This window comes from Gallus gallus, chromosome 2 (assembly GCF_016699485.2).
Source record: "Gallus gallus isolate bGalGal1 chromosome 2, bGalGal1.mat.broiler.GRCg7b, whole genome shotgun sequence".
Lineage (NCBI taxonomy): Eukaryota > Metazoa > Chordata > Aves > Galliformes > Phasianidae > Gallus > Gallus gallus.
The window spans coordinates 102,476,521-102,500,806 of NC_052533.1; the positions used below are offsets into that span (position 1 = coordinate 102,476,521).

The window sequence follows — 24,286 nt, forward strand, 5'->3', positions numbered from 1 at the left end:
CCTGTTCCAACTGAGGAGAAAGCTGATCTAGACTAAGCAGTGTCCATTTTATAACATCAAGTGATCAAGATATCCTGTTGTTGTTGTCTACTACTTCTCATTTGGAATCTACTTGCACTCCTGTTAAATTAGCTTCTCAGCAATCTTCTAGTTCTGCTAGGCTAAGAACTGGTCAGTTGTTAATGGTCCTGAATAGCATGTGAAAGGCAGACTTCAGATCTGTCCTTCCTTTATAAAAGTGACAGTGCAGCAGGAACACGAGGAGGGGTTCCAGTGATGAGGAACAACTGTAGTTATCAGAAGATGGGTGTGCATGTAGGATGTATTTTCTATTTCTTCCTGGTATCTTGAACCAATTGGATTTTTTAAATAACTGAGGATTGTATAGAAAGTTTTCCGATATGAAGTAGGAATCTACTACTCTCACCTCAACGGATGTTACTGCTGATAAACAGTAAAGGTTTGACAAAAACCAGATGCTGTAACTGATTTGCATGAAGTGCCTGCTTACTGTCAATGGTAGTGAAGTTGAGCATGTTATAGAAATTTCCTATGCACTTTCCTTATCAGAAAGCTGTTCAAAGTGTGTTTGATCTGTAGGTTTGGCTTTTTCCAGTTAGACAAGTCTTTAATAAAAGAGAACACTCTCAAAACAAAGGGATGTACTCTAAGCTCACAAAACACGTGCCTAAATTTTTCCTGTGTATGACTGGAATTCATTTTAAGAAGTTAATTTTGTCAGACAACTGAATTTGCAGTACTAACGTACTGTGTTACTCCTATGTAAAATCTTCTGCAGAAAAGATAACGAGAAATGCAGTTTTATATTTAGATGAACAGTTCATAGCCTCCATTCGTCTCCTCAGTCTTACCTGTCAGTACTGCATTACTGTGTAGTCACCCACCAGCATGCAACTGAGTGTTTTCATTAATGATGCAGCACCTTGGGATCTGTACCTTTTTGTCAAGGGAGGGAGGGGGGAAATAACCAGAAGATTTTTTGAGGGTGAGCAGAAAGTGAAGCTGAAGCTATGCATATTGTTGTATTACATTTATTACTTCAGATTTGTTCTTATTCTTTTAAGGGTATATTAAAGAGGACGTCGCGCCCTGCCAACGTCCCAAAAGACGGCAGCCTTATGCTGTAATGTTCTCTCCAAAAGGCAAAGAGCAGAAGACATAAATGATGGGGAAGTAAAGCATACCAACCTGAAGAGCATCTTTCCTGTCCTTAGATAGATATTTATAGTTAATATAAACTTGAAATAGAGACCTGTTTTGCGCAATGATAAATCATTTCGTTAAATATGTAAATTTTATAAAAATTCATTTGAAAATCTGAAGTATCTACCAGGAAACCAAACTATTTAATGTATGTTTGTTTCATATTGTTTAATACATTTTGTATTGTTTTTTTGCACCTGTCAAACAATGAGTCTTTTTCTTTTCTTTGAAGTCAACTGCTACAACTTCAGCAAATCCCATCTAATCTTTTTGTTGTTGAGTAACTTCTTTGAAGTCACTGAGATCACAGTTCTTCTTGCAAGGTCTAAGTGCCTGTCAGTGGGAACAGAGATGCAGATCTTGTAGGGTGCTTCCATTTTGCACTGGATTTTTATATATAAACCTTTTCTTCTAGAAGTAAGTTTTATCTACTTGTAATAAAAGTGTATTAAATTGGAAAGGTATCTACTGTTAATAGTTTCGGAGCTATAAAAACCTGTACAGTCTTTCTCTTTCTTAAAATGATGGTGTTAAATGTACAGTGCCACATTTCTTCGCTGTTTAAATTAGAATATCCAGTTTTTCTTTTTTTGTTGTTGTTTTTTTTAAGTTACAATGTCTCACTTATTGATAGGGAGATAAACATTGTTACTTCTAAATTTGTATGACAACTGTGCATTGGGTTCACTTAGGCAACAGCCACTGCTATCCACTAGGTTATGAAGGATTCTCCAGAGGTATTTTAAATTAATTCTTTGTAGTGGGGAGTATCGTTAATTCCATACTTGTGTTTGGAGGGTAAGAACAGAATGAAGGAGGCCAGGTAATATTTTTACCTAGGTGGACAGGCAGAAGATCACTTAAGAATAGGATGCATAAGAATTGCATTGCATTTTAGGATAGAATAAAAACGTTCAGGCAGTTTAGAGCCAGCAATAGGTTCAACCAATGGGAAATCTCTTTAAGAGGAGATCATAAAATAAGCAACTACTTAAATGCCTTAAACCAAAATAAAAGAACAGAAAGTAGAGATTTTTTTAATAGGCATTTAAAGTGAAGATACATATATATGTATACGCATGTATTATATAAAGTACAGTGTGTGTAAATACATGTGTATCTTTCCATTTGTGTAGTTTGTCTATGTAGATGTGTGTGTGTTTGTGTGTATGTAAAGAAAATACATGTTTAAGTACTTGGCAGATAGAACTGTGTTATTCCAGGTGCAGTTGTACAGGAGTGACTGTAGGTTCTGCTGGTGGGGAGGTTATGGCATACGCATAAAAATAAAAATGAGACCAACTGTTGCAGTAATTAGCACAAATACCTTTCAAGTTGACATTGTAAGCCTCGCATAAGAAGAGACAACAAACATGGAGCCTAACACAGCCAATGTAAAATTTATTGTAAAGTAGGCTGCATGAGAAAGTAGTTTCTTAACTATAAATCTTGTCTTTAAGGAGTATCAGAGAGCAAGCTTTATAGTGCATTGTTAAATGATCAAACTATAGTGTGAATATTTGAGTTGACAAGGAGAAAATCTTTTGCACCCATGTTCGTTATGGAAGTGCTTGAGGAAATGTCTTTGCAGGAAGAGTAAGAGGAGCTGTGGTGAAGTGAGGTAGTAGAAAAGGGCAAAGGAATGAGTGTCAGCAGGCTGCCAGGACTAGGGGGTAATCCCACAGATTCGAAAGTCAGAGGAAACTGCTGACCTCTTAACTGTAACACAGAACTTGTCATTTCTGAGCAGTTCTGCTATTTGGGGAGTACACAGTGACAGTTCTGCCACTGGATTTTTAAAGACTCCAAGGAGATCAGTGGAGCAGCCACCTGATTAGTTTTATGGATTGGTGCAAATACTGAACTTAACCGGAAGAAAAAGAACAACCACAACCTATCGAGCAAGATTTGCAGAGCTATGGATAAACACAGAGTCAACGTGACTTTGAAAGATGAGTCATTCTACGTGTCTTTTAGACTCACTGAAAGTATCAAAGCAAGGTTCAGCTCCTAGCAGATCCAATTTGTCAGGATATAAAAGGGAAAGTTATCTCATAGATTATCCCTGTTTGAAGGTGTATCAAATCACCACGGAGATAGGAAGTTATAACGGAATTCTGCTAGGATCTGTTGCATTCAGCCTGACTGTGAGTGTTTGAGAAGGGATGGAGGGCAAAGTAGAAAGTTGACAAAATTATTTGCTGTCCAGGGGGATGCCAGTATAACTAGAAAAGAAAGGGAGAGGGCAGAATTTGCAAAGTATCTGAAAGGGAGATATCAAAAAAAGGGATGTAATAGATGCCAGTGAAGTCAAGAGGTGTGGAATCTGTAAATAGGAAAGGTTATTCTTAAGGGGCATCAGGTAAAAGACTTCATTACAAGTGGAAAGGAGCATTTCCCTGCATATCCAATTGAATGTTGGGTACTATGGAACTGCTGCAGTGTATTATGGATACACGCAGTTTGGGCAGGTTAAAAAGAGAAAGGTGGGAAAAAAGTCATCAAGGATGGTATGTGCTAAAGATAATACTGTTGCCTCAGGCATTCCTTAAGCTTGGTTTACAGGAAACTAAGAGTATCCTAGGGGAAGTATGTGCCTTGGTATGTGTCCCTCAGTATGGTTATACTTAGGTTCAAGTTACGCTGTTGATACTGCTAAAATTCCACAGTGTATTTACTAGAGCATCTTACTACCTGAAATGCCAGTCCCCCTTGAAAATGTGGTGTGTCCCATCTCTTGGTCTGTATTTGCCAGCCTAGCAATAGCTTAAGAGTTGTATCACTAAAAACACGATACATCTCCTGTGTCTGCAGAAATATGGGTGTAAAGCTTGTTGAAATGTACCACTATTTAGATTGCTGTTCAATAAGCTTGATTTACTTCAAAGAGCATTAGCGTTTCAGCTGAAGCACAAAAGGCAGTTTGCAGAGGTTTGGGGTACAGAACAATGAGCCACGTACAATCAAACAAATATTTTATTAATAACTTTTTTTCTTTGAAAGTCCATTGGTGTTTGTGAAGATTGTGCTACTCCACTAGAGGACAGTAAGGCACTGCGTTTACTTCAAGAAGAATGTAAGAACTACTATTTCCACTTTGGTTAGCTGGTATTTTAAGACATCAGTTGCCCTTAAAACACAAAACACGTATTTCAGCATCTAGAAACAAGAATACAAACAGTAGCTGAGATACGCTATGCTTTCCCTTTCAAAGAGAGAAATTCCTAAAGAAATACCAGAAATTTGAGCAATTTGTTTACCAAAAAGAAGCTGACATCTACTAATTTTAGAATTGCAGCTTCAGCTATTTGCAGTAATTTCTAATTGCAGTTTCTAATCCCAGCTTACCTCAGTTACATGCATACACAACTTGTTATGTTCAGAAGTAGCATTGGCCATCTTTATGGCAGTGGCAGCACTTTGTGATTGCAGTCAGAAGTGTGGACTGTGTGTTCCTTGTGCTGTTTTACTCCACGTCTGTGAGTAGTGAAGAAGAAAGAAAACTCCGGACAAAAGCTAAGGTGAAGTGGATGCATGTCTGGAGGAAAATGGGATGATTGACTAAAAACAGCATTCATGAGCTAAGTTTTTGTATGTTTTCTGACTTGAAGCCAATACTCTCAGGTTGAGGTGAAGGTGACAGGAGTGGACTGACTTAAAGTGGGCATAAGTATCTAAATGGGAACCTCAGAGTAGCAGTGCCTGTTGGGTCTGACCTGCACCTTCTGGCACAGCCTCAGCTGTCTTCTAGTTTCCTCACGTGGTCTGTGATAGCATCTTAGGATTCAGACTTATGTACATGTTCCCCCTTCTCATTTTATGAAATAAGGTGGAAAGCATGGTAATCAGTGTTAGGATTTGTTCATCAATTAAATGAAAATGTGGATATATAATGTTACTTGATTAGCTGTGGCTAGGAGGAGCTGAAGGCCTGATGTTCACATGGCTAACCTCATCTCACTTCTATTGGTAAGAGCGTCATAGTAGCAATCCTGAAAAAGCCAGTGTGATAAGGCCAACCAGCGAGAATGGCACCCTCCCTTGGAATGGGTTGAAGTGATTTCTGAAAGTCAGCTTCTCTTAATTTAGATCCCAGGTAGCACGTAGTAGTTCCAGCAGAACTTCTGTTAGCACTGGAGCACAGAGCATCATCCCTGCGTTGCTAATGACTGCTAGCATGTATTTAAATTTGAGATGTTAAGACACTGGCATAGGCCTAATGATGGTACAGCTTTCAAGCTGATGACCTACTGGCACTCCCAAAAGCACAAAGCTGGCAAAGTGATGACTTCAGCACATCCAGAGGGCTGTCTGCCTGATCCGCAGATATTAGCCCCAAAAGCAAGTCTTGGATCATAAACTGTTTCTAGGGCTGCTTGGAGTGCAGGCATGAGGTGTTGTTAAAATGTCTACAGGCAAGCTATTTCACTGCCTGCAGGGCCATCATCGCGGTCATTAGTTGTTTTTAATTACTTGTGCTTTTGAACTACGCTCTTCTGAAATTGAAAGGATGAATGGCTTGTCCCTAATGAATCAGAAGGAAGACAATGTCTGTCTGCTGATTAACAAAGAATTCTGTCAAGTAACAGTACAAGAGAACAAGAATACAGATGGAGGAAGAGCAGAAGGAGAAGAAGAGATCAGTGAGGTGCTCGTTGTTGATACCAGGCTATCAGTGGACTCTTCGTTTAGAAACAATCCACGCTAAAATCAGCCTAGTCTTGTCATCTCGATCCTCAAAGCAAGGGCTTTGCTGTGCTTAAATAAATCAGCTGTGGAAAATTTTGAAGAAAGAACTACTGCTGGTCTCTTCCACATGTTGGTGCAGAAAGACTGCTCAGTCTGAGCACATCAGTCTTTGTGTTGGTCCCTGCACAGATGTAAGCACAAAGCTCCACTCAGCAAAGGATGGACCAAGCCAATAGAATCATGAAGGCTGGAAACGACCACTAAGATCACCTACTCTAATCACCAACCCATCCCCACCATGCCCATTGACCGCGTCCCTCAGTGCCACACCCACACAGTTCTTGAACACCTCCAGGGGCAGTGACTGCACCGCCTCCCTGGGCAGCCTGGGCCACTGCAGTACCGCTCTTTCTGAGAAGAAGTTGTTCCTAAAATCCAGTCTGCACCTCCTCTGGCACTTCATTAGATTAGTTTCATTAGATAAAACCTGAGATGTCAAGCATTTTTCTCACAAGTTTGTGCTTTGCTTGCAGTCTTGGAGGTCAGTTTGTGTTCCTGTATGCCTCCAGTACATGGAAGAATGATGTTCTGTAGACACAGTAAATAAACAGTGACATCTGTGAATTACATTACAGGTTGTGAAGTGCAGTGTCAGCACAGCCTGGGTTAAACTTTACAGTTTCCTGGGTGCTGTGTCTTAGATCAAGGATATGGCATAAAAATACATCTGACCATTAAGTTTGAAATGATGGGTGCTACCCATACGGATAAATCTTCCCTTGATAGTCATTTTGATACATTTTTCCTGAGTTGTAATTGCGTCTTCTTTCTCCCACTCTTTAGTACGGGAGGTTTGCCTCTCCTCTAGAATATCATTGGAATTTGCACATGGCAAGACATCGGCCTCCCTGGGCACTCTGTTCAGGTGCAGCATAGAATCATAGAATTGTCTGAGTTGGAAAGGACCCTTAAAGGCCATCTCGTCCAGCTCCCCTGCAATGAATAGGGACGCCTACAGCTACGTCAGGGTACTCAGAGCCTCATCCAGCCCAACCCTATGTGTGTCCAGGGACAGGGCGCCCCGCGTGTCTACATCCCAGCGGCAGGACCCAACCACTGCCAAGAGAGGCATGGAGCGCCTGCAAGGGTGGAAGCACAGCTCTGTCTCGCGCTGTGACAAGTGGGAGACAGCCCTGCTGGCAGGAACCACGAGAAGGGTGGCTGGAGACTGTGTGCCCTTGGAAGGATTTTGTTGGCCTTCCAGCTGGAGCCACAAACGAGGCTGAGCAGTTTAATGCGGTGATGAAACAGACTAGTTCATTTCAACTACTGTACAAGAATGGATACCACTTCTAACACAGTGTGGAAATACAGATCCCCTTTTTCTTATTTATGAGTAGTTCTCAGGAAGCGTCCCTGTTGTTTTTACAAAGGACTTTAAACTTAGGAATAGAAATCAAATTTTTGGTTTGGTTTGGTTTGGTTTTATGCTTAAAATTCAGCACCAACTCGAATAACTGCTTTGAATGAACTTATCCTCAGTGAGTTAATACCTTACTTCATACTGCCTGCACTTAGCCAACGGGTTCACAGGGAGGAGGCCTTAAAAATGATGTGGTGCTGGGGAAGAACTTTATACACCTGTACTCAAAGGACAGTAGGAACAGCCAGGAGGCAGTGCTGGGGGTTGGATGTTTGCAAGAAGCAGCAGGGATGACAAAATTCAGATCAGATAACATTTCTGCGGCAATAAAAGCCATCCATTACCTCACAGTTAAAATTACCAACTCAGTGAGTCTTTTTAGAATGGTTTTAAATAAAGTGAGGGAAAATAAGGCTGGATAGGAAGGAAATCATGATTTTGGGACCTTTGGGAATCTGCTATGTGTGCTTCACTTGTGCCCTTGGGTAAACCAGTTGTGGGAAAAGATGAAGAGATTAAATACAGTCTTTGAAATGACATTCCTAGTGACTCACCATTTGGGAGAGCTTGGGAATTCGAGTTGCAGTTGAAAAGAAGCATAAAACAAAAAACCTGCTAACGTTATCTCGGATAACGCGCATCAGATAATGAGTTGCTATTCTTTTAATGTTGAGCAGATGTCCTAGCAGAGGCAATTATTTTAATTCAGATCTTCTTTTACCTCAGTCGGTTTGCGAAAGTACTCCATCGCACGTGTAAGGATGGGTATCATTGGAACCAAGACACTGATCCTTGCCAACCAGAAATGTGGTCGACTATTTCCATTCCAGGGAAACATCCAGCGTCTCAAATGGTATCGGCATGCTACTTTGGGACAAAAAGGCAGCATTTTCCACGAAGTAACATCTAAAAGGAATGGGTTTCAAATATTAAACTTGCTGAAGTATTTCACTCTGTGCTGATGGAATTAAATTTATATAATTGCTGTCAGATTAGAGGGCAAAAAATTCAAATTCATTGTGACAGTTCTCTCTGAAATCACTCTGCTCTTTGCATGCGTGGTGCTTGCTGGGTATCAATTGAATTAATACTTTTCAGCTCTCTGGCTTGCCAAATGCTATCTATTAATTAGTAATGAATTGTTAACTGCTTAGCAAATCATTCAGACAAAGCAAGAGAACTCTTGAAATTCAGTCCTAATAATTTGACATGTAAGAAGAAAAACAGATATAAAAAGAAACGAAGATTAGGCTTTTAGCCATTCTTCCCTCTCCTTCTCTCTTGTTCTGTAACAGAGAAACATGTCAAGCCATCAGAAATACAAACATTCTTCTCAAACCCATGGGGAACAAGTTACCTGTCTCAGAGGGGCAGGGATGGCAAAAAAGTCATCTTACTCCTCAGCCACCTCATGTCAGTAGTGACGCCAAGTGTTATGTCGGTGAGGTTCGAAAGGCATTCTGCATTCCTGAGGAAGGAATGGCCTGCATGTCTCACTGCTGTTTCCAGCCCCCGTGACCTGAGAGCTCACACCATCAGGGCTGCCTTCCCCACATCAGGATGAGCAGGGAAGGCTCCCATCTGACCTTTGGAATCATAGAATGGTTTGGGTTGGAAGGGACCTTTAAGATCATCTAGTTCCAACCTTCCTACTGTCCACATTGTTCTGACACAGCATTACGTACACCCAGATCTCATCATTCATTAAATGTGATCAGTGCTTTTAAAAGAAGTATATGCTTGCATATGGTGCTGGTGGTCTCCTGGCTATGCTGGCTGTTTGAAATCACTGCATTTATGATTTCTCCACAGAAAAGGGACCATTTATAAAGGGATTTATATTGAAGCAAATGTGAACTAGCACAGAAACAGTGTTTTAAGAAATATATTTCCCTTTGTGAAGAAAACTACTTTCAATTCAGTATACATAAAAGTGGATCTTCTGGGCTTTCTCAGATGAAAATTTGTTCCGAATCTGTTTACCCTAGGATTGAACTGGGAAAGACATGAGGAAATGAACACTAAAATGGAAGGCATTTATTACCAAGAGACTACAAATGATAATTCCAAATGGGTATGTAAATTTGACATGACTTACAGCAGGGGCTCTCACCCACGTCCCCATAACCCATGGTTGCACTTTTCACACCAACAGAGACCCCTGAGCAGCAGTAAACACTGAGTCATTCTGGTGGAGGGAACTGCCTTCATTGTGCAATGATGAGATTTGCAGGAGTCTCCCCAAAGCCAGCACTTCTTTTTTGCCATTCTATTTGCTACCAAGTTGGACCATCCTGCTTTCCACAAGGAGAGCGCTAGGACCCCCTTCACTGCTCACTCACAAATGGAGAGAGCCCAGAAGGGAAACTAGGAAGGATCCCAGCCAAAGCCCGCTAGCTCTCATCCACACTGACCAAACTGCTCTTGGCACACAGGGAACCTTGGGGATCCACAGGAGGATGAGCACAGCCCTGTGCACACAGTGACATAAAATCATAGAATCGTTTGAATTGGAAGGGATAAAGGCCATCCAGTCCAACTCCTCTGCAATGAACAGGGACACCTACAGCAGTTAAGGATGCTCAGAGCCCCATCCAGCCTGACCTTGAGTGTCTCCAGGGATGGAGCATCCACCGCCTCTCTGGGCAACCTATTCCAGTGCCTCACCACTTTTTTTGTAGAACACTCATTCCTCATATCCTGTCTAAATCTCCTCTCTTTTGGTTGGAAACCATTTCCCCTCGTCCTGGCACAACAGACCCTGCTAAAGAGTCTGTTCCCTTTTTTCTTACAGTCCCCTTCTGCCCGCTGAGCCACATGCCACAGTGGGTTTGTCTGATGGATCTTCAAGGACTTATCCTCAGGCTCTCAAATACTTCCGTGGCACGCTTTTTGTCTATGAAGTGCAAGGTTATTTTTGAGCAAACCACTATAATTTAGCGTCTGTCGTACCCCTTGAAGCTTGTACATTTCTTCCAGTTCTGCTCAGCTCTCCTAAATCCCAGACTTACATCCCTCTTCAGGAACAAAACTACCGCTTGCCTGCCAGGCGTTTGTCTGCTTTCCTCTTGGTAAAATATTTTCCTCAGCAATTTCCCGTATCTCTCACAAATCCGGACTCAGTCTTTTGATGTGCTTTCAAAAGGGGGTTTTGTTGCAAAGGGTGAGAGTCTCAGCATGCTCATGGAACATGCCAAAGTTAAGCAATCAGAAAGCAATCCACATCCCGTTGCAAACAGCTTAGCTGTAGGTTGGGTCACTGGCAGAGGGCAAACCATGCTGAGGGAGTTTGGAGAGAAAATATCCTCCGATTCCCCGAGCTTTGAGAAGCGTGTTAATGTAAGGATGGGGGAGATCCTTTTGTTAGACCACGGCCTGTTCTGCAGCCACTTTCAAAACTCACTGTCTGGATTGCCCTCCTGCTCCAGTGGTTTTCCTTCAGCCACCACACAGCCGGCGCTTCAAATATTTCACATTGGCTCACTGCATTTCAAATCCCACTTCCCTCTTTGTTCTGCGTGTTTTACCACTTAGGCTGAGGGAACTCTACCTTCTCTCTATATATTTATGCTATATACTTACCAAGAATGTATCATACAAGTGGAAAAATAATGGGAACAGAGTAGGAAAATTAAATGATGTGGTTATTTCTGCGGCTGTTGACCCCACAGGCCACACAGAGAATATCTGCTGCTCTTCGGATTTGGCATTCTTTTGAAAGGCAGAAACCAGCCTTATCATAAAAGACCTACAGCGCCTTTACCTCTGCAGAGACTCTTTCATTGCTCACAAGCGGCCTGCGTGAAACTTTCTATCTAGGAGGTTTGATAAATTCTCTCACTAGTTATGTGTGTGCATTAAGGTACTGTATTTCTCTTTCTAGAGAATTTTCCATTTTTACTACCATAATGCTGCTGATGGTTGTGATCTCATTGCAGTTGTCACATTGCTAAAACTCCAGCCTCTCCAACCAAATGTAGAAATTTCTGCTTTTATTTAAGAACTGTACACAAAATATTAAATGAGTTCTAGACTACTGTGAGGGCGGTGAGGTGCTGGCACAGCTGCCCAGAGAAGCTGTGGTGCCCCATCCCTGGAGGGCTCAAGGCCAGGTTGGATGGGGCCCTGGGCAGCTGAGCTGCTGGGGGGCAGCCCTGCCCACAGCATGGGGTGGGACGGGGTGGGCTTTGAGGTCCCCTCCAACCCAAACTGTTCTGTGGTTCTGTGATACTGGGCGTTGTAAATGAAGGGAAGTGCATGGGGATGAGAATTGGTCTCATAACTGGAGTTGCACAGCAGTGTTACCCATTCACCCAAAACAGAGTTCCATATCTGGATGCTGGGCTGCACTCCCTGTGCTTGTAGAGAGGCAGAGGTCCCTGCTGGTGGCTGCTCACACATCTGCCAAGGGGGATGGATAATGCTTCTGGTCAGTGCACTGGCAGGCTCTGGCCTTCCCCTGTGCAAAAATAAGAGAAAGAAACCAGTGTGGTGGCAGCAACTTATCCCCTTCAGTGTCATCAGAGTGGGGCCGTGCCCCTCAGATGGCTACGCCACACGCTTCCTTCCCTCCCACTATCCAGTTACTAGGAATTTTCCAGTCAGCGAGACCCCGTAAGGTGTCAGTGATAAAAGCCAACCTGAGAAGAACCTTCTCAGCTTCAGTGCTGAGCACACTAATAAATCATTTAGCTCCCCACCTTCTAAACAAGCAGTGATGTTTGCACAAGTTTCTGCAGCCTGCGCACAGACGGTGTCCCACTGCTTGTGCTGCGAGGGATCTCAGTGTGAGCGAGAAGCTGTACCCAGGGCAGGGGAACCTCTCGGGTTATTCACGGGTGCAGTTTACGTGCTTAGCTTTGGGTACTAAACAGCGGAAAACAAGGCAGACAGCGTCTCCTACAAGTCTGGGACTTCTGACCTGCTTCGAAACGAGCATCTGTTTGCTGTGAGCATCTAAACCATAAACAAGCACTGGAAAAACCTTGCGAAAGCAGAAAGCTTTCAAACCCTCTCACATTCCTGAGATCCTTTAGAATTCCCTTGAAAACCCTGAAACACCATCTGGGCGCACGCGGGGCCGTGGTCTGCCCAGCACAAGACGTGTCCAGCTGAACCCCGAAGGAACACAGTGATCCCGAAGCCATAATGCAGCAAAGGTGGGTAGGTAATGCAGTCGCTCTATGGGAGTGGTGGAGCAGTATATTCCCAGCCCAAGAACACTACTTTCAGGCTCCAGCCGTTCCTAACACTGGTCCTGCTCACTTCACAAGCAGACACCTCTGCAGCAGGGATTTCCAGAGCTGATGCCAGGGCATTAAGCAAGGACATGTGCCCGTCCCAGAGAGCGGTCAGTGCAGTGACCCAGATGCAGTAGCTGTTCCACATCCATGCATGAGCACAGCACTCACTGAGGGCCACAGCCTGAATAAGGCCCCCTTTCCCCGGTACCAGCATTCAAATCTGAATGCCTTGCTCTTTAGGTCCAGAAGATTGCCATGGGAAGAGCAGCACGTCTGCTTGGAGGCCCACAGAACCATTGACATTAGGAAAAGACACGGGGAAGGCACAGACAGCCTCCAACACCTCGCTTCAGGCTCTATCTCTTGCACAGAATGACCTGTACCCCCAGTGGTAATTTAAAGCCAAGGAAACAGAGCAGGGCAGCAGAACCAGACCTAGATGTTGTACTTTAATTTGAGGGGGTCCGTGTTTCCTTGTGAACCCCCTGGGGGTTCCTGCACGACCCCGGGGACACAACGGGGCTCAGCAGCAGAGAAGCAGGGTGCTCTTCTGCCTGAGGACTTGACTTGCTCCACCAACACTTTCTGGAAATGAGATTTCTGTTTATTTATAGAGAACCAAAATGAAAATATTATGTCTGCTTTCATGTCACAGGCTTAGAAAACAAAAAACAGTCAGGGGAAAAGCATTTGTGATGGAAATCTGCCGTCCTCTCACTGGGAACGTTTGGGCTGTGAGAAGAGAAGGAAATGGGATGGGAGGAAGGGATATATATATACATATAGTGTGCATATATATAGTGTGCGCATGTGTTTACATTTTATGTATGTATATGCATTATATATAGAAGTACAAACCATAATCTCAGAAGAAAGCAGTATGAGTATCTTTCATAACCATGAGAAGAAGTAACGTTCCTGACAGGGGTCAGAGGGCAGCACTGCGTGCTCTGTGGGTGTGTGTGCCCTTGGTGGGAGCTGGAGGCCTGCACATCAGCAGCTTTGGTGAAGGCACGAATGAGAGACAAATGCATCCAGGCCTCAGCTCCCACCCCCATCTTTCCCCTGGGCAGAATCCAGGGGGCTCTAGGCTAAGATACCTAAAGACCTGGGACTCTTCAGTCTGGAGAAGAGAAGGCTGTGAGGGGATCTCATAACTATATATAAATACCTACAGTGCGGGAGCCATGTTGATGAGGGTGGTGTGCAGCAGTAGAACATGGAGCAACGGGCAGAAACTGAAACATGGGTAGTTCAATACTAACACAAGGAAGAAATCGGTTACTGTCTGAGTGATGGAGCACTGCAACAGGCTGCTCAGACAGGTTGTGGAGTCTTCTTCTGTGGATGCCTACCCGTGCGACCTACTATAGGGAACCTCCTTTAGAGAGAGTTGGACTCAACGATCTAAGAGGTCCCTTCCAACCCCTGCAATTCTGTGACTCTGTAATACAAACTAGTGCTTTTATTAAAAAGACTGAGGCCTATTGAATAAAACTCACCCCGTTCATCGATGTTATGGGGAGTGCGGGGTGGCTTTGTGCTGACTCTCCCTGCAAAAGCAGATCGCACTGCTGCAAAGTACTTGCTGGGGACCAAATCCATCCTTTGGAGAATCCACCGTTGGAGAAACCTGCTACATTGAAACATGAAGATACGTCTTTGTTTCTGCCCCAAAACCAGGACAGTCTGGGGAAGGCTAACGCTGTCCTTCATTCATATTTTTAAGAGCATTCAGGGGTTGGAGCTAGATGACCTTAAAGGTCCCTTTCAAACTAAGCCATCCTATAATTCTTTGGTTTATGGAAATTGATCTCTTGTAACCTCAAAAAAAAAAAAAAAATTCTATAGGATTTGGAGATATGAAAATTCAGTGATGAAATCTCCCGGCGGAAAGACATTTTCCCATGCTCAGTGGATGCTGAGAGCTGCGGAGCCAAGCACACATGCAATCACAATATGGCCCTGAGCGGGCGAGCAGCACACAATGGGGCAGAAATCACACGGGTGATACCCGCAAACTTGTGCAGAACAAAACCCTTCCAGAAAAATGGCCTTGAACAAAGCAGCCCTGGGCCATTTCGGACGGCAACAAAGCTAACAACCAAATCAAACAGAGAAATATCCCAACAGATCTCAGCTCGCTGAGCAAACAAACGAAGAAACTCAGGTTCCAAAGAGCAGGGAGTTCAGTTATGAAACGAGGTTTTGGTACAAAAGGAAGCTTAAAGCCACCATTGGCAATCAGGCACAGAAGAGGAAGGTCACGCCGGCTGTCAGGCTGCGCTTCACACACACACATGGACTGTTCAATCAATATTTGTCCTGGAATGATAGGTGGTGGAAAATTTCTAATTGAAAGGTCAGCATAATTTAGAGCTCACATTCATTCATGTTGCGTTCCTGGAAGAACACATGTTTTTAACGCCAGCATAAAATAAGCTTGAGAATCCAACAGTTTTTTTTAACCAAACTACGGGCACATCTTGGAAATAAGGGCTGTGCTGTAAAGCTTTTCCATTATACCTTCAGAAGCACAGGGAACGCTCAGCTATGATTTTGGTGAGGGATCTGCAGCACGGGGCAACAATCTCAATCCCCACATTCTAGACCTAACAGCAAAAACATCACAACGAACACAAAGGCTCCACAAACCTCTTCCAGGTTGGCAGCACGGGCACAGAAAGGCTGGTGGGGCACAGACATCCCAGCCTCCCCTACCCTGGGATTTATCCCTGCTGGCATTGGAGGTTTCATTTCAGGTCAGTCCAGGAACAGTGTGAGGATATAATCGTGTGGGTGACAGCCAGCCATTACCCCCTGCCTTCAAGAAAATGATGATCTCAAGTCAATGAGGATCCTGCTGCCTCGAATCATCGCTGTTCTTTTCCTCTGCGTGTGTTCACTGTAACAGATTGTTTGCTCACGTTCAGACCATAAGGTCGCGACTCAGTTCTTTCCCCCTATCAAGAGTTAAAGGAAATCTGAGCATGTGAGGCCCTAAGCGTGGACTTTAGAACTTGGCTCAAAATAAAATAAAATAAAATAATTAAAACACAAACAAAAAAATATACCCAGACAGAAACCTACCCTCTCGCCTAGTGACTTAATTACAAAACACGCACAGGGTGCAACACAGCAGCCAGTTCAGTCAAGGCTGTGATGGAGCTGATGGGGGGCATTCAGGTAACTATGAGAGGGGCAGGGCACCTCCAAGTGCTCTGTGTGACTATGGGAGGTACCAGAGTTCTCTCAGATGGTGGACAGGGTAATTTCTGCCACACAGGGGAAAGCTCTGCAGGAGATCTCCAAGAACATCACAGATCCTTACTGAATGGAGGCAAGTACAGAGGCAGGATGATGGCTTCCAGGCAGAAGCTCTCATGGAGTTTAATTCGCCAGAAAATTCACCAGCTCCATCAGTCCTGTCAGAAGGAGTCAGAGCAGAGATGTTGTTCCTCCGGCACTCTGTCCTGCCTGAGCACCCATCCTCCAGCACAAGAGAAAGCACTGCTGTGTCCTGCATCAGATGTGCTTTATTCCTCGTGAAGCTGATGAAAAAGAAAAAAGCCTTTAAGTCGGTCACGCTGCATTAAAGACTGCTTTGATGGACTTCAAAGAGCCTTGCTGAAACCAGCAACTGTGCAGGCAGGGCCATGAGGCTTTCAAGAGAGGCAAAGTATGAGCGCAGAGCACTTCCCGGACTGGAGACAGCATCTGCTTCCAGGGGAGAGCTTTGACTGGAGGGCAGGTGGAGAGCCAGCCATTCCCACATCCAGGGTGCTGGTGTAGCACCATCCTGCTGCATCCATAGCAAAGGGCAGCCCTGCTCCTTCTTTAGGCCATCTCCCTTCCATCTGTGGCTTACAGCTCCTCACAGGGAGAGGAGGGGCAGCGCTGAGCTCTGCTCTATGTGACAGCGACAGGGAACGGCATGGAGCTGTGTCAGGAGAGGGGCAGCTGGGGGTTAGGGACAGGGGCTGCACCAGAGGGTGGTGGGCATGGAACGGGCTGCCTATGCCACTGCCATAGGGGGAGAGGAACCTCCCTATACGAAGCAGGGCACACCAGCACACTCCTTGAGACAGCATTTGTCCTGAGAACAAACAAGGCTGGGATGCTTCACTGGCAGCCAGCTTCTAGGGGAGTTGTGCTTTCCAGGTTTCACCCGCACAGTCTGTTGCATTTGCATTTCATAACACTTGCAAGAGAACACTCAGAGCAGGGAGGGGAAAGGAAGATCCTCTATGAGCATTACCAGTCCCAATCAGAGGACCAGCACCGAGTGCTGCAGTGCCCTGCCGCACCACATGCTGGCCTCCAAACTGAGGCAGAACTGCAAACATTCAGACCCAACTAAAATGACATTTGGTAGAGTCAATCAATACTCTCCAAGTTATTTCCCCAAATAGCCACACGTTTGGCTTAAAAGCACTTGGCTGGCTGCCCTTTAAAAACATCCCGCAGCAGAATTGCCAGGTCAGAGCCTGAAGCAATTGCTGAGCACCAGGTGAGAAGGAGTGGATAACCAAGGGAGCTCAGGTGCAAGCCATGCACCTGCTTGACTGAAAGGGGTGGAGCCTGGATCTACCCCTCCTCATCCTCATTTAAGAGATAGCAGCCAAGGGAGCAGTATCTCTTTGGATAGAGACTGTGCTCCTGTTGAGCTATCACTGGTCATTGGAAGAGGTGAGCCAATTTTTCTTCTTTGTTACCTCCTGTTGCTCTGTAGTGCTCGTATCCTATTAGAAGGTACTGTCATTACTTTCTTTTGCTATGTACACCAACTCCAGAAACTCATACCTGCTGAGTTTAAGCATTTGAAGTTCCCAGAAAAAAAAATGGCTCTACCTTCATCTATTACTCTTACAGCCTTTGTGGTCCATTGTTTTTCTCTGTTTCCAAGTTTACTTCATATAGAGCAATAAAAGCACCATAACCCTCAACCCACCTTGTTCTAGTTGGCAAGCAGATGGCTACGCAAACAAATTCACATCTTATCAAGCACACAAAGGATTAACACACCCATGTTTTTACTGCGTGGCTCTCCTTTGAGCTAGAAGGATTGTTCTAAAGGCAGCAACTGCAAATGCTTGTTTCCAAGCGTAGGGTATATGCTTCATCATTTACTATCAGAACAGTGGCTCCACTGAAATGCTGGTTAGGTGTCACAGTATAAAATTCCTGTACCTTCTGAAGCACAAAAACAGAGGGCAGTGACAACGTGTCATTGCTAAGAGCAGCTGGAAATGTACACTGGGAAGGTCCCTGACAATAGATACTAAGTTTTGCAATTGTTAATTGTGTCTTTAGACACCGTAATTCTTCGCTTTTATTTCTCAAAAACATTTTCTACCCTCAAAAATCAGTCAGGTGAGAAGGTGGGACTCTTGGTCTGCTTGTGAACTGCTAATAGGGCCTGAAACAGCAGTGCATGTACCAGGGCAGCCAGCAGACTCTCTTGAAACGTGTTTCAATTTCTCAACACCATCATCACTGGTCATGCCATATCATCAACAAGGCTGTTACTCCAGCAGTTTTCGTGGAGGTTTCCACAAGTGCCTGAAGTTCACCGAGTCTCAGGCACCTCAGGGATTACTTCAGGGCCAACTTGCCATCATCTGCCTTAAGGAGAGCAAGAGAAATAAATGCCACAGATGAGGTACCCCTGCCTTCAGTAGGTGGATGGCTCAGCACAGTCAGGGTACAAGAGGAGCTGCAGCCAGGACCAGAGCCTCAGCAAGGAAAGCCAGGACTGCACCAGCAGAGGTAGACAGATGAACCAGCACTGAGAATTGAGCCGGAGGAGTTGCAGCTGAGATTATAGGAGGGATAAGGACAAGACCAGAGGATACAACTCTGACATCTTTGATCCATTTGTTTACATCTATATCCTCGATACACAGCTCAGCTGACTTAGTTTAACTGCGTACTTCCCCACAACTTACAAGCTTGCCTTGAAATTCGAATCTAGGCCTTGCTACAACTTCCAGCTATGTTCATTCATTATCTGCTGGCAAAGAGCTGCAGATTAAGTTCTGCCTCCTTCGTATCACTTACGTGCGCCATGGATACTTTGCTGGCAGTTTTACCAGTTGGGAGTTAAAAATAAAGCAGATACATTTGATCAGCTTCAGCGCAAGGTATGAAGGCTCTGAACGCCGCTTCCAAGAATCATTCAGCTAGCTACAGTGACTGCTTCGTTCTCCAACTCATCAGTCAGTATGATGGTTTTTTTCTCCTATAATTCTTTATTTCCAAGGCATCCTTGAGAGAGCTGTAAAGTTCTATGGTTCCCTCCTGTAAGCATCATTCCTGCTGTAAGTAAACACTAAGACAATGTAATACTCTCACAATATACAACTCAAGAACCTTCTTCGGAGGAGATATTTAGGGCAGATGATAAAACAGAGTTAGATGCTAAGAAGCTCCCTCACAAAGTGGTTCTATTAAAGCCTACTGCAGCCTTATTGCTGCAGTACGGTGCCCTTCAAAAGGGGTACCGCCTCTTGCTTGCAGCTTGTCAAGCAACATCATAGTTGCTATGAAGGTGCAAACAGGCCTTTACTGTTGCAGATCTAATAACAAGTCCCAGTGACAGTTTTAACCGGGCTTGTTGTGTCTGGCCTCATTGACAGAGTTGAAAAAAAAATCTAATTGCTTCTGAAAATGAGTGAGTTTAGACAAAGCACTGCAGAATATTTGATATTTACAAAATATTAAGTTGTGTGCCAAGCCCCAGGTTTTTAACCAGGAGTCACCTGCTCTCATTATAGAAGATTCTTGCTATGAGGAAGCTTGTTCCCATAGGAACGCAGTCATGCTGGTATAATGGAGATGGCTAAAATGTTTCCAAAAACAGCCAGCAGAATAGTTCTGCTGCATATTCTTGCAGCTGCTCTAATTTGAGTGTTATGTATTGTGTCCTGTTAGATCCAGTTGAAATTACATCCCTGCAGGGGAAAACGAAACATCTTTCTATCCATATACATACATACGTATACTTTTATACATACACATCATGCATATATAAAATAATTTCCCTCGGTGTATATCTATCTGAACATTAACTTTTTTTTTCCCCCAGAGAAAAAATCTGGCACAAAAACCAGGCACTGCAGTAAATTAGAACTAAACCAGTGATCTGAACTTTGGAAGAGAGAATTACCAGTGTGTCAAGATTCACAACAAAGAACTGCAGATACACCAAATACGTACAGAAAGTCATTCTAGCAGAGCTGCTCCCTTTTGCCACACTGCCATATCTTTGAACAGTTCAATTTCCTTTCTGGCCCTTAACTGAGTCTTATTCTGTGATAAACTTTAGAATTGATTTCATGGAATTTTTCTAGCAGTTACTTCTTCACAGCTTAAAGGATCTGTCCTTTCCTTGGGGTTCAAGGAAACTTGAAATTTGGTCATTCGATTTGAATGCAGTCTCTTTTCTCTTACTTTCTTCTACACTTAAATGCTTCTTTTATTCAAACAACCTCACTGATCTCAACGGGAAGACTATTACATGAAGGTGCTACTCAATTTGAGTGGAGACAGCAGAAGACTTTGGATCCCTCTTTGCTTGGGGGCCACTTTTCCATTTATTTAATTTCCGTTGGCTGCTTACAAAAATTTCCTGCCAAAATTTTCCTGAGGGGAAAAGGCATCCCATTCAGACCAACATTTAGCCATCAGGTAGTTTATACAAGATAAGCATATAGCAAGTTATGGTTATTCAGAGTAGCATTGAGCTGCTGGCTTGCCCCAGGTGGCAGCTAGCCGTACCCTCGGCGATTCCTCTGCAGATAAATTTTCTGTCCTTCATGAGGGTTGGATTTCACGGAATCACAGAATTGTAGGGGCTGGAAGGGCCCTCTAGAGGTGATCAAGTCCAACCCTCTGCATGTTCCTTACCATAGGTCACACAGGAAGGCATCCAGATGGGTCTTGAATTTCCTCCCATCCCAAAATAAAGGCAAGCAGCAGGATTTAGGGGTCCTCCTCCACATACAACCCTCACTGACAAAGGAGAAAAGCCATCCTCCAGACATCTCTCTTAGGCATCCATGCCCGGGTTGGGCCACCTATGCCGCTTCTGAGAATCCTAAGGCCCTCAGCCCCTCGGAATGTGCTTCTGGTGAGCACACACAAGCATCAGCAGTGCTGACTCAAGCAACTCAGGGGTTTGCAGGGAGCAAAGCTGCTCTCCCTCCCCCCACTCAGCCCATGGCTGAGACAGGCCCCAGCCCCACCAAGGTCACCGCCATTTCTATCTTCCTCAATGTGTTGCGCCAGCTTTTCTGGCTGCCCTGGGAAAGAAGCAGAGCTGACCTTGCTGGGTACTATAATGCTGGAAATTTGCCCGTGACATATATTTACACAGGAATATTGCTCGAAGGACCCAGGCATGGCCTATACCTCCCTAGAGGGCAAGGAAAGGGGAGGCCATGGGTCCAGGCCACCTGTGCAGGTAGGCCAAGGTGGTACAAGGGGAGCCTGCTCTGCCTCTGATCTCCTCCAGCCTGTGATAATCTGCACCTGCTGAGGATCTCCCAAAGCTCTGGAGTGAACCAAGCACAGTGCTTGGTATCACATTGCACAGAGGCAGAAGAACGCCACTAAGAAGATGCAAAACCTCAGCTCACCCCACCAAAAGTTTTCCATTCTCCTCCTTCATTCCCACTGGAGTCGCACTCCCTGAATTTAATAGTTTCAAGAAGAGGAAAAAAAATCTCTGGAACTGTTTTTTTTTTTTTTCTCTCTCTCTTGTATATTAAACATTTCCAGTCAGGCTGAACTTGTGTGAGAGTCTCTGCAGTGAAGCACTCCGCCAGCATGTCCCTCTGGGAACTTCAGATACTATTTATTTAATGTTTTTACTCTCATTGAAGATTGTGTCCCAGTAGGTGTCAACAGCATTTTTGCTCTCTCACAGCTCCTTGGTCAGCCTGTCCTGTGAACTGGAGGATTTTCCTACCCAAGGCAGCCAACATACTTACAGACTTGCTCACATGAATGTTTCAGAAACCTGCAGCTATGTTTTAAAATTATCTGGAGATGATTAAAAATTAACACAAGCCATGGCGATGACGGATGTTCTCCCAGGCTTCCTGCTGAAATCTTAACATCCAGCAATTCTATACTCGAGTCCAAATTATCTCTAAATGGTAAAGAATGGGATAAATCACAGCTGTCACTTTACAAAAACAGTATAGAAGTTCTTTTTAGCCATCAGTCTTCTGTTCTACTGCTACTGCAAGTTGCCTTTTATTTATGCTGCTGCTTAAGGAGATTGTCAGGATCACAGGACATTTGCTCATCTGAATAAAGACTACTCCACGTTAACTTATTGTGATACTGCAAAGACATTTCTGATTCCACAGAAGAAAACTTCAGCGAGACAAGGACAGAGATTGGGGTTGTTTTCTCTACAAGTGTCCACAGTTTTTGTTTTCCAAGAGAAGGGAGGAGCTATGTGGCCCTGTTCCCATTTAATCACTCAAAGAGGAGCCAGGAACTGCTACGTTCCAGTTGCAGTTTGGACGTGGCCACCTTCCTTGTTTTGTCTATTTATCTGCAAGCTCATTGCAGTATGGGACAGCATTTTAGCAGCAACGAGAAAACCAGAAGTCCTGTCTTTAAGACAGGTCTTTAAGAGACAGCAAACAAACAACCACAGCAATGAAAATCCTCAAATCCAGCCTAAGATGAAGGAGTAACCTTAAAAATTCAAGCATCCAAGGAGTGGGGAAGGAAAATTCAGACTGAGCGTGCAGCTCCTCAGCCCCCTTGCTGTGCATTCATCAGAAGGGAGGATGGTGTTTCTTTCTCACGCAGCTCCTTCCCTCTGTGCGCTCAAACATATGGTTCGCTCCTCCACACCGCTTGCATGCCATGAACCTGCATTTCAGCAGCTGCCTCTGCCACAGCCCAGAGCAGCTGGGAACATCCCTTGTAGGCCTGGGGTCCGGATGCTCTCAGCTGCTTTAGAAGGCTGAAATTTGCTCAAGGCAGGCATAACTTCTGGCAGCTTTAGCAGCTAAGCAGTAAGAAGACTAGTTAGAACCATGGGCACATTACATGATTCAAAGGCTTAAAACTGGACAGAAGTGGGTGCATTTTGCGAGGAAGGGCATTCCTTCCTCCTTTCCCGGCCCCACCTCAGACATAGAAGCCCACCTCCCAGATTCTTGTTTCAGTGCAGGCATGCTTGGGTATTTCAAAGGAAAGGTCAGAAGAATTTCTAACATGGGAGAAGCAACGTGCTTTTCTTGTTCCTGCTCTTTGAGCTGCCATCATGATTTTGACCAAAGTTTCCTGACAAAATGTTAGGCCTAAAGAGGACCTAACAAAGAGAACACCACGGTCTTACACTGGGAAATGTTAAGTCATCTTAATAAAAAGCTGTTGCCACCAGCCTCACCTAAAGGTACTGTGAGTCAGAGTAATGATATGGATTCCAGGTCTCACCACTTAATTAGAGTGCCCTAATTTCTTTAAGATACAAGTATCTATCCAACTGGCCGTGCCGCCCACTGCTCGCCTTCCGGTGATCTCAGGAACCGTTCAAGGCAGTGCAACAGGCACATCAACACCGCACATGCCACACCTCTGACCTCTTAAATAATGAGGTTCTGTGCCTTTGTGATCTGCATGTCAGCTGATCCGTGCAGGCAACGTTTCACCTTCGCTGTGGGTATCCGCTTCTGCTCATCCTGGCAGTTACACACGGGCTCTTGCTCACGCTGCTCCAACCGTAATGTCAGGCAATCACAAATCTCTCCCACTTTATAATCACCATGCGAGAATTTGGTTTTACGTTCACTGGCTACTGTTGGCACGTACCTTAGAACAAGGCAAGAAAACATAGTTAGGTTCTTCAGAAAGAGACAACTGTGGATCTGTGCACTTCCAGGGCATCTGGTTTTCAAAGACGACGAGCAGGTCAGTGCCAAGCTTTTAGACTCAATTAGTAAAGGCGGCCCTCAAAAATAAAACACTCGGACTCCTGAAAAATGTCAATGGGAAGCAAGTACTTAGCATTTCTGAGAATCGGGCTAAATTTACAACAGACTGAAGGTTGGGGTCTGGCACTGGAACAGGCCTTTACTATCCAGATGCAGTATTAGTCTTTCATAAAGAATTTGTACTGTCCTTATCCAATTTCCATTCCTGACTATGGCTTTCAGTGAAATGCATTATTTCTCTCTACTTTATTTCTGCTAAACGCTCCTTTTAAGCAGCAGGATTATTAAACTCACATTCCAAGTCTTCCTTCAATGTTACAACTATTTCCTCTACTGAAAAGCAATTCTATTCCACAAAGAGACTTTGGGAAGGGAAGAAAAAAAACATCTGTAAGATTGCTTATTTGCTGTTTCTCCAAAGTCTTGCTCAGCAAAGGTGCTCAGAGATTACAGAAAATCTGCTGGGACCTGACAGTGAGGTCCATGACCACTGGTGACAACAGTTCCTATTGTCAACTGCAGAAGCAACAGATGCCTTCTTTGCTGAGTTTTGTGTAACAGCACTACCAGGCTGATCCTGACAGGTAGCAAACAGTGCTGTCAAAACTACAAGAGTGAATCACGTTTACTTTTCCTTCCACTAGCTGCCTCCACTCCACAGCTCTAAGCGTCAGCGGCAATGAGAAGCCTGTTTTTATCACTAAAGCACACAAACAGTAAGCTGAGGACACTCGAGCACTGCCCTG

The 24,286-nt window shown here is 44.4% G+C and overlaps 1 protein-coding gene and 1 long non-coding RNA gene across 34 annotated transcripts in view; one reads left to right on the top strand and one right to left on the bottom strand.

The window, feature by feature from the left end:
- The window catches only part of RBBP8 (RB binding protein 8, endonuclease), a 38,215-nt gene extending 36,402 nt beyond the window's left edge, over positions 1-1,813 (top strand). For all 23 annotated transcript variants that reach the window (XM_015277972.4, XM_046938209.1, XM_015277973.4 and 20 more), the window contains one exon: positions 1,086-1,813. In XM_015277972.4, coding sequence (XP_015133458.2) covers positions 1,086-1,183 — 98 coding nt within the window. In that variant the 3' untranslated portion in view covers positions 1,184-1,813. The remainder of the gene's footprint in view (positions 1-1,085) is intronic.
- The window catches only part of LOC107052000, a 34,056-nt gene that overhangs the window by 6,311 nt on the left and 3,459 nt on the right, over positions 1-24,286 (bottom strand). For 5 of the 11 annotated variants that reach the window (XR_006938615.1, XR_005855505.2, XR_003073888.3 and 2 more), the window contains one exon: positions 9,354-23,418. This is a non-coding gene — a long non-coding RNA (uncharacterized LOC107052000). Of the gene's footprint in view, positions 1-9,353; positions 23,419-24,286 lie in introns of those variants that run through there. The other 6 variants (XR_005855499.2, XR_005855494.2, XR_003073887.3 and 3 more) reach the window with 5 other exon arrangements.